Source organism: Vigna umbellata, chromosome 6 (genome assembly GCF_029865625.1).
Source record: "Vigna umbellata cultivar VRB3 chromosome 6, Vumbellata_1.0, whole genome shotgun sequence".
In the NCBI taxonomy this organism is placed as follows: Eukaryota; Viridiplantae; Streptophyta; class Magnoliopsida; order Fabales; family Fabaceae; genus Vigna; species Vigna umbellata.
The window spans coordinates 23116054-23126811 of NC_142170.1; the positions used below are offsets into that span (position 1 = coordinate 23116054).

A 10758-nucleotide genomic window follows, 5' to 3' on the forward strand; every position below is an offset into this window, starting at 1 on the left:
AGAATAAGTTATTATTTTATTTTAAGATTTTTTTTTTGTTTTTTATTTTTGTTTAAGAAATGTAATTTATTTATTTATATTCTTTTTTTATGTCATGTTTATGTTGCACTATCTATGTTAAACACGTGTCAGGTAAGCATGTATTGTACTGACACAGACTGAATCTTTAGGGAGAAAGGACCTAAAATGACAAACAAGAAAAGGAAAAAAAAGAAAGCTCTGCAATTAGATAGTCACACATCAATGCACTGAAGTATTTTCCACAAATCAATATTTAACTTCAACCACAGATTCTTATTCATTATAGTTGATTTTCATCTTATTTGTTTAATTTATAGTTGAATATTTAGTTTTAAAATAAAGTTTTTTATTTTACTTTTTTTTATATTGTTCTGTCTAAATTTATTTTTACATGTCTATTAATTCTTGTCAATTAAATTTACTACCTAGCATATTTATTTAGGTAAAAACAAATTTAATTAATTAAAAGGTAGGGAATAGAGCAAAAATATAGAAAAAATAAAAATTCTATTTTCCAAATAACAAAATTAAATAAATTTATTTTAAATAAATGAACCAAAATTAGATAAAAAGAAATAAATTATATTTAAAAAAGCATATTGATAATAATATTGCCTTATAACTTTAGTTATTCACAGTAAATTTAAATTATACTTTTTGAATTCAAATTTTGTATTATAATATATCTATATATTTAAAATATTTATGTATTATAAATCATAGTTATGTAAAAACAAATTTTATTACATTGGAGCGGAATTCAGGACCTAAATTTCCACCGTCTCTCCAAATTTAGTCAAATTATCCCAATTTTTGAAAAAAAATTTCTTACGTAGTCATTTTAAATTCAAATTTTAGATTTGAATATTTTCAATAAAAACATACAAGATAAATAGATGAAAATTTGATTGATTGTTTTTTTCATGAAATTTAGAGATACAGTAGATAGAGTTGAGGATAAAATTTGTAGATTTGAGCATAAAATTTGTGATGTAAAAGTTTGTTAGAGATTTGATGTTTATAATAAATTAAAAAAAATAATAGATAGAAAAATAATATTATTAAATTGTTTTTATGTTAAAAGTAATATAAAATTAATATTTGGATGAGTTAGAATTATTTTATAAATTCTTTAATAAATAAAATTTAAAAAATATTAAAATAAATAAAAAATATAATATATTTAGTATAAAAAATAACAAAGTTAAAAGATATAACATTTCATGCTCCAAGAGAATTGATTCTCCCAAACATATGTAAAACTATGAAATCAGTTTTAAAACTCTAGAGGACCGATTCCACCTCCTTTACACAATATTAGAATTAGTTCCAACACAACATAGAATCGATTCTAATGCTTTAACATAGTTATATATCTTGGTTCCATGGAACTTCTTGATCATATAAAACGTGATATTAAAACGAAAATATTTTTAAAACAACTTTAATCACTCTCAAATTTTCACATATATAACGAAATGAGATTATGTCCAAATATCGCGAAACGAACACGATATCTACCCACGCTTTCTAATATCCTTACACAGGAAATCACTAAAAAAACAGAGCATAGAATTAAGATTCCAATGTAGTTCATAAATTTATTTATCGAAAATAAGATATTGATATTCTATAATTACGTTTAATATGACAGTTTTGCATTGACTAATAAAAACTAAGAAGACATTAAATTATATTTTTTAAAATTAATTTGACATTTAAGTTAAAGTTTAAACAATAATTTTTCATTAAGTTATATTTACTAATGAAATTGATCTCAGACTATAAATGGTAACGTTAAAGCTTTGTTTGATAAAGTTAATTGAAGAGGTAACTGAAAAACAATTATAGTCATTATTGAATTAAAATTAATATTAAATAATTATATATTTTAACAATTTTAAATTATGTTTTTTTTCGTTTTCAACTTTAATAATATAACATCTTAAGTTGAATTTTAAATAAATATTCTTCTGAAATATAATTAAATAATTCAAACAATAAAAAATTAAGTGAAAAATTAAATCAATATTTAAACAAGATATAACACTAAAATAAAAATCTGAAAATCACAATTATGGATTTGAACATTAGAATTTTTATTTATTTTAAGGTATAAGATGTAAAACGTACAAATTTTAAAAGATCGATATAATTAGTTTATTGAAACAAGAAAAAAAACGCTTCATGATTTTATATATTTTTAAGAAAGTAAAAAAGTAATAATAATGATTAAATAAGAAAAAAACAATTTACAGTAAATTGTGCTGCTATACAATATGGATGGTTTATAATATATTACTGTGTTAAAGTATGTGTGATTAGTTACCTTTTACTATTTGAATATTTTTTTTATTTTTCCATTTAAAATATAATTAAAAAAAGGGTTAAATATGTTTTTAGTTCCTAAACTATTGGCCGTTTCTGGTTTTCGTCCCTCTTTCAAACTAAGGTACAATTTGATCCTCATTCTTTTCGAAATTTTTAAACCGTGTTTAGTTTTCGAGGACTAAAACGAACGTTTCGAAAAGAATGAAGATCAAATTGTACCTTACTTCTTGAAAGAGGGATGAAAACCAGAAACGACCAATAGTTTAGGGACTAAACACATATTTAACCCTTAAAAAAATAAAAATATGAAAGATTTATACAAAGAATGAGAATTATTTTACATATACTAATAGCCTTTATATAATATTAATAATAATGGTTATAAAAAATAAATTATTATATAACTATCCTTTATAATATTCAGATAATTTATTTTTTATTTTTTAATTTCAAAACATTTTATACACTTTTTAATTTTAAAACGCATTTAAAAATTAAAAAATATAAAATATGCATCATAATGAATTTTCTTTATTACAGATACGAAAATTGGCATAAATAAATTATAAATAATTATTACTTGATAATAAGGAAATATAATTTTATCACAATTTCATCACTAATTTTATCTATAATATAAAAAACTCTTAATTTAAAAGAAAAAGAAAAAGCTCTCCTGGTAACAATTTTTCTCTATAAATTCAAGGTCCTCTACTCCTAAAACCATGCCCCCCCTCTCTCTCTGTGTTGTGGCTTTGTTGAAGTTCTACACTTTCTTTCTGAATCTTTTCGTGCAGAGATCATAGGAGGAAGAACTATTAGCTTTGATCCTACGAGATCTCTCTTAGTCTCTTTACCCTTTGTTGCTTTAATTCTCTGCTTTTGATCTTGAGGCCACCACATTGCATAACTCTCGTGAAGCACCTTTTCGTTTCCAGAATATTGCATCACTCTCGTAAAACGCTTTTCACTCAGAGTGAAAAGCAAAGCCACTGAAATTGTGTGTTCTGTTGTGTTGTTTGATACAGATATATATATATTTATATATAGCTATATATACAGAGAGGATGGCCACAAGGAAACTTGAGAAGATGGCTTCAATTGATGCTCAGTTGCGGTTGCTGGCACCAAGTAAGGTTTCTGATGATGACAAGCTTGTTGAGTACGATGCTTTGTTGCTGGACCGCTTCCTTGACATTCTTCAGGATTTGCATGGCAGTGATATTAGAGAAACTGTAAGTTTCATGCCTTCCCTCCCACCACACTACACTTTTTCAGGTTTAGTTTTGTGGGGGTTATGACAAGACCTTATTTTTTGCTCGATAGTCATGGATTTGTGATACCCCATTTCAATTTTTGTGAGATGGTAGACGTAAAGATGGTAGTTTTTCTTCATTTTGATAGATTTCTGAAACCCTGTTTGATGTTTGTGAAATGGTAAGGTTTTTGGTGTTGGAACATTGTAATTTGGTGAGATTCTCTACAGATGATTTTTTCAACTGCGTCATTTGAAATAAAGTTTACGAATTAACATATAAATAATTTACAAAATCAGTATTCCCCTTTGGATTTAAAGCTGCTTGCCCCTGCAGTTACTTTTGAACTGCCAGTGATTCTCTTGATCCGGGGTATGTATGCCCTGTGGAATGGGTGGTTTGAACTGTGTTTGGTGGGTTTATGAATTCTGAATTGTTTGTTCTGTGTTTCTTGTCATTATGGTCCTTAAAATTTTTAGTGAAATGCCGATTCAAGAGTTGGTAAATAAAACCAATTGTACGTGGATATTGGCTTTGCCTGCAGAAAGTCTGGCTTGTGTTTTTTGTTCTTCACTGCCCAATCGACTATGTGGCTTATTGGTTTTGGTAATTTGATGTTGTCTAGGTTCAAGATTGTTATGAACTGTCTGCTGAGTATGAAAGGCAGAATAACCCTCAGAAGTTGGAGGAACTTGGGAACATGCTAACTGGTCTTGACGCTGGGGATTCTATTGTGATTTCTAAGTCGTTTGCTCATATGCTTAATTTGGCCAACTTGGCTGAAGAAGTTCAAATTGCCTACCGTAGAAGGATTAAGTTATTGAAGAAGGGTGATTTTGCTGACGAGAATTCTGCTATCACGGAGTCAGATATTGAAGAGACCTTCAAGAGGCTTGTGAATCAACTGAAGAAGACCCCTCAAGAAATCTTTGATGCTTTGAAGAGCCAAACTGTAGATTTGGTCCTAACTGCTCATCCTACTCAGTCTGTTCGTAGATCTTTGTTGCAAAAGCATGGCAGGTTTGTCCATTACTTATTTCAATCATGATTTTTGTAATGTAGGTCGGAGGAGGAGTGATGGTGGTCCATTTGTTAGTCATTTATTAATTTATTGCGCTGCAAACACAGTGACATGTAATCCTTGACAAGGAAATCCTCAGTTCGGCTGTTTTTATAACTAAAACTTTAATCTTTCACTTGACAATAATTGCCTTCTTTTATTTCAGGATTAGGGATTGTTTGACACAATTGTATGCTAAAGACATAACACCAGATGATAAGCAGGAGCTTGATGAGGCTTTACAAAGAGAGGTACCAAACTGCTGATTGTTCTTGATTTTATATATTTGGTGATGACATTAATTTCAGCCACATGGTTGGTTCTTAGTTTTTTGCAACTTTACCTATATGGTTATTTTATGTGAACATCATAATTGAGATTGATATTTTCATTGTGTTTAGAGATGATAACCTTTTTATTTTATTTTATTTGGTTCAGCTAAAACAATCAGGGGTAGGTGTGTTATATGTCTATTTTTGTGGGCAGCATTGCATAAAAGCGATGATAGTATGATCTTCTTGCATGAAGATATAATGGGTGGATTTATGTCTTCCATATCCAAAATTAAAACCTTTTGGTTTACCTTAGGCATTTGGAATCTTATGTATGGGTTGCCAATTGGATAGGTTTTATGTAATTATACTTATGATGGATCTAATCTAGCTTCAATTTGTGCAATGTCAGATCAAAATTACTTATTTTAAATATTTTTAATTAGATTTTAATTACAAATATTTTAAATATGTTGTTGGTTAGCTGAAAAGCTCTAGTTTTAAGGATTTGATTATTCCCTTTTAATTTCCTGTTCGCTTAGTTGTCAATTATATTTGAGTTCTATTGACAGATTTCTATAAGAAGAGGAATGCTTTTTTTATTGTGGTTTCAAATTGGTGACTAAAATTGCATTTGACCATATGCCAATCCTTTTGGTATGACTAAGGCTCTAATGATGTTTCTCTCATGCAGATTCAAGCTGCATTTCGTACAGATGAAATTCGCAGGACCCCTCCTACACCTCAAGATGAGATGAGAGCAGGAATGAGCTACTTTCACGAGACCCTCTGGAAAGGCATACCAAAATTTCTGCGCCGCATTGACACAGCTCTGAAGAACATTGGCATAAATGAACGTGTTCCACATAATGCCCCTGTTATTCAATTCTCTTCTTGGATGGGAGGAGATCGTGATGGTATCTTTCTTTTCTTTCTAAGCAGTTAATGAGCGGAAATATTCCTTTTTATGCTGTATTATTTGTTAAATTCGTGATATTTTAGGCCGAAGTATGTATTTAGTATAGATTCAAAATACTTATACGTCATGTTTCTTATTCAGTTTTATGTCTAGTTAAGCTATCAACTTCAGTGTCGAATAGTACCAGAGACGTGTCATGTATTCTATTAATGACCATCTTACTATTTGTCTAATGTGTGCTGTAGGTAATCCCCGGGTAACTCCAGAAGTTACAAGGGATGTGTGTTTGCTAGCTAGAATGATGGCTGCTAATTTATACTTCTCTCAGATTGAGGATCTCATGTTTGAGGTATCAAATATTCTGGTCATTACAGACAACTTATTTTATTCTAGCATCAAGGTTAGTGTTTTAACATCTTGTTTCTTGTTTGGTCCTGGCAGTTGTCAATGTGGCGCTGCAATGATGAGCTACGTCTTCGTTCTGATGAACTCCTTACCTCCTTAAGGAGAGATGCAAAACATTATATTGGTATGTACTATGCAGCAATGATAACATTTTGATCTGAATTATACTGTATAAACTATTATTCTGTTCTTTATTGGGGTCTATGACATTGATAAGAAAATTTCATTTTCATCCCTAAACTAATTTGGTAGTTGTCAGAATTGTCGATTCATTTAGAATTGGACCTTTTGATAAGTAAATTGTATTGAATATTGATAAATTATTTATTGCTCCAGAGTTTTGGAAACAGATTCCTCCAAGTGAGCCATATCGTGTTATTCTCAGTGATGTTAGGGATAAATTATATAATACACGGGAACGTGCTCGGCAGTTGTTAGCCAATGGAAGTTCTGAAATCCCTGAGGAGACTACCTTCACAAATGTCGAACAGGTATCATCTTGAAATAGTCTGATAAACTTTAAGATACAAATAATTGAACTTCTACACCTGTAAGGAAAGTGCTTTGAAGTGACTCATAATTGCTTCCATCTGTCTTAGATTATGTTCCATTTTTAGCACTCTGAATTTCTTGCCATTTTCTCAAGACATAAACATGAATAGTTCATTTTTTGATGTTTATGTTAGTAGCAGTGCTGAATTTCCCATCCTTGTAAATTGTTTGACTTCTTGATCAAGGGAACACTGACATATATTAGGTTTGGTTGCTTTTAGTTTTCTCTGGAGCGTTTTGGTTGACCCTCTAAAAGTTTGAAGAGGATGATTTTCAAAACCACTTGGAGAATTGTGTATTTCTAATAATTGTAGTAAATATGTATTAAGTTGGCAACGTTTCTTCTCTCAACTCTATTTTCTTACCAATTTGATTCGAACAGCATCAAGTCCACAACTCTTAAAATGCAAAATTGCAGTTTTCAGAATAATTTTGATAAGTAATTTAACCGTGTTATATTAAAGCTATATAACCTTCAATTTTTTCTTGTAGTTCCTGGAGCCTCTTGAACTGTGTTATAGATCGCTGTGTGCATGTGGTGACCAACCAATAGCGGATGGAAGCCTTCTTGATTTCTTGCGCCAAGTTTCCACATTTGGGCTTTCACTTGTAAGACTTGATATCCGTCAAGAATCGGATCGGCACACTGATGTTATGGATGCTATTACAAAGCACTTGGAGATTGGATCTTATCGAGAATGGTCCGAGGAACGCCGGCAGGAATGGTTGCTATCTGAGCTCAGTGGAAAGCGCCCTCTCTTTGGCCCCGATCTTCCTAAAACAGATGAAATTGCTGATGTATTGGAAACCTTCCATGTCATTGCTGAACTTCCTTCAGACAGCTTTGGTGCTTATATCATCTCAATGGCAACAGCTCCATCTGATGTGCTTGCTGTAGAACTTTTACAACGTGAATGTCATGTGAAGCAACCATTAAGGGTTGTGCCATTGTTTGAAAAACTTGCTGATCTTGAGGCTGCTCCTGCTGCAGTAGCCCGCTTATTCTCTATAGATTGGTACAGAAACCGTATCAATGGGAAACAAGAAGTTATGATAGGGTACTCAGACTCAGGAAAAGATGCTGGCCGTCTCTCTGCAGCATGGGCACTGTACAAGGCTCAAGAGGAACTCATAAAGGTTGCAAAAGACTTAGGTGTTAAGCTTACAATGTTCCATGGCAGAGGAGGGACTGTGGGAAGAGGAGGAGGTCCCACTCATCTTGCTATATTATCTCAGCCACCAGATACTATTCATGGCTCACTTCGGGTAACAGTGCAGGGTGAAGTTATTGAACAGTCATTTGGAGAGGAGCACTTGTGCTTCAGAACACTTCAGCGTTTCACTGCTGCTACACTTGAGCATGGAATGCACCCTCCTGTGGCACCAAAACCAGAATGGCGTGCCCTAATGGATGAGATGGCAGTCATTGCTACTGAGGAGTATCGCTCCGTTGTTTTCCAGGAACCCCGTTTCGTTGAGTACTTCCGATGTGTAAGTTTTGTTCAATATTGAAGTTCCATATTTTGCAAAAATGACAACCTAATTGGTATGACTAACCAACACTGCATTAATATTGTTTCTCAACAAGAAGAAATTCATGTAAAATTCTCAATTTTAATATTTCGTCAATGACATTTATGTCTGCTGCTATCATTTATTTTCGTTCTAGAATCCTGCAAATATAGTATTATCAGTTACAAAATCTTGATTTAATTGGAATACAATTATATATCTGATGATTTAAGAAACATTTGCTCTTTCCTTTGGAGTCACAACAATTTTTCTTGCAAACTGCAGGCAACACCCGAGTTGGAGTATGGAAGAATGAACATTGGCAGTCGTCCATCAAAAAGAAAGCCAAGCGGAGGAATTGAATCACTCCGTGCAATCCCTTGGATCTTTGCTTGGACTCAGACAAGGTTCCATCTGCCTGTATGGCTTGGCTTCGGGGCAGCATTTAGGCATGTAATTAAGAAGGATCCAAAGAATCTGCAAATGCTTCAAGATATGTATAATCAATGGCCTTTCTTCAGGGTCAGCCTTGACTTAGTTGAGATGGTGTTTGCCAAGGGAGACCCAGGAATTGCAGCCCTTTATGATAAACTCCTAGTGACAGAAGAACTGTGGCCATTTGGTGAGCGATTAAGGTCCATGTATGAAGAAACCAAGAGCCTTCTCCTTCAGGTAATTTATTGTTACTGCTATAGACTTCATATATATATACATTATGATTCTGCATTTATGATGGTACCATCTTGTTTGTAGGTTGCTGGGCACAGAGATATCCTTGAAGGAGACCCCTACTTGAAGCAAAGACTTCGTCTTCGTGATTCATACACCACAACCCTTAATGTCCTGCAAGCCTACACATTGAAGCGAATCCGTGATCCTGACTACCATGTGAACTTGAAGCCACACTTGTCCAAAGACTACATGGAATCAAGCAACCCAGCTGCTGAGCTTGTGAAACTCAACCCTACTAGTGAATATGCTCCCGGTCTGGAAGATACCCTTATTTTAACAATGAAGGGTATAGCTGCTGGCATGCAGAACACAGGTTAAGCTATGTGGCTTTGTTACCTTTTCTTTGCAAGTGTCTTTGTGGCTTTGGATACATACTTTTTAACCAAAGTTGTTGGCTACAAGAGTGAACTAGCTCTAAATAACAGTTAATCTATCTTTTTATCATGCAATAAAACGGACCTTGATTTTAACTGCATTCTCTTCTCTTTGGGATTAGTATCTTATTAAAATTTCAAAATGATGGGGGCTACAAGGCACCCTCTGTGTTCGACGCTCTAAAATTCGGTTACATGTGGAACAAACGAACAAATCTATCAGATGTTCACCATAAAGGGAGCATGTGTCAGTGTGTGGTCCAAAAGTGACCAACTTCGTGAATGTCAATACCCATTTGAATCTGTGCCAATGTTTTGAACCTTTTAGCACTAGTGTACTATTTTCTTTGCACCTCTCTACGGTCATATTTTAATTTAGCTCTTATTTTTCTTCTAAGGTAGTGTGATACATAATCTAGTTAAAAGCAGGACTGAAAAGGGTCATTTTACAACTTAACTATCTCTATTATGATTTTACGAATTTTATTATTCAAAAATTTTCGTTTGCAATTGGTGTATTGTATGGATATGTTAAATCTGTAATAAAATGTAGGCATTTTCTTAAAATATATTGTTTTACAACCCATTAAAACTCGATAGTAGATTAAGCGAAAAAAGATGGTGTTAAAAATTTTAAAATAATAGAAGTTGACTGGTAGAGTGTAATGAAATAAGAAAATATTGTACTTTATAGTTGGTATATTTGTGAAGAGAAGAGACCACGAAGTTAATTAGTTTCATGGGAAAGATGGAAAAAAAGAAGAGACAACTGAACAAAATGTTTTATTCCAATACGTTACACAGTCATTTTTCCATTGGTCTATAAAATAATGCTGAAACCCGCAAACATGATCAGACTAAACTTTTGGCAGTGTAGTATTTGATTTTTCTAAGACATCTCTTAGTAGAAATTAGGGTAGATAATTCCTAAGCTAGCCACCGTCTAAACTTTTGGTAGTGGAGAGTGATGCACCATTTATTGATTACGTTTTAATTATTGTTCAATTTTGATAAAAATTAAAAGGCTTAATATCCTATTTTGTCCCCAGTTTCGCTCGAAAATGTCAAATTAGTCCATCCTTTAAAAAATGCGTCAATTACGTCCTCACTTAATAAAATTTGCATCAATGAGATCCCTTCCGTTAAATCCGTACAAACGGCGTTAATTATCTAAGTAGAAAAAAGAGAAAAATAATTAACGCCGTTTGTACGGATTTAACGGGAGGGATTTCATTTTTTAAAGGATGGACTAATTTGACATTTTCGAACGAAACTAGGGACAAAATAGGGTATTAAGCCAAATTAAAACAAGCAACTCACTGGC

General features: G+C 32.4%; 1 protein-coding gene across 1 annotated transcript; it reads left to right on the forward strand.

Moving 5' to 3' along the window:
* The first annotated feature begins 3072 nt into the window (after nucleotides 1-3072).
* LOC124848039 (phosphoenolpyruvate carboxylase) lies at nucleotides 3073-9535 on the forward strand. The gene is made up of 10 exons (XM_047325647.2): nucleotides 3073-3587; nucleotides 4234-4628; nucleotides 4835-4919; nucleotides 5635-5857; nucleotides 6105-6208; nucleotides 6301-6388; nucleotides 6601-6755; nucleotides 7309-8307; nucleotides 8614-9000; nucleotides 9082-9535. Exons 1-10 carry the CDS (start codon nucleotides 3420-3422, stop codon nucleotides 9376-9378), a joined length of 2901 nt encoding a protein of 966 aa, XP_047181603.1. The 5' UTR covers nucleotides 3073-3419; the 3' UTR covers nucleotides 9379-9535.
* Nucleotides 9536-10758: the final 1223 nt, after the last annotated feature.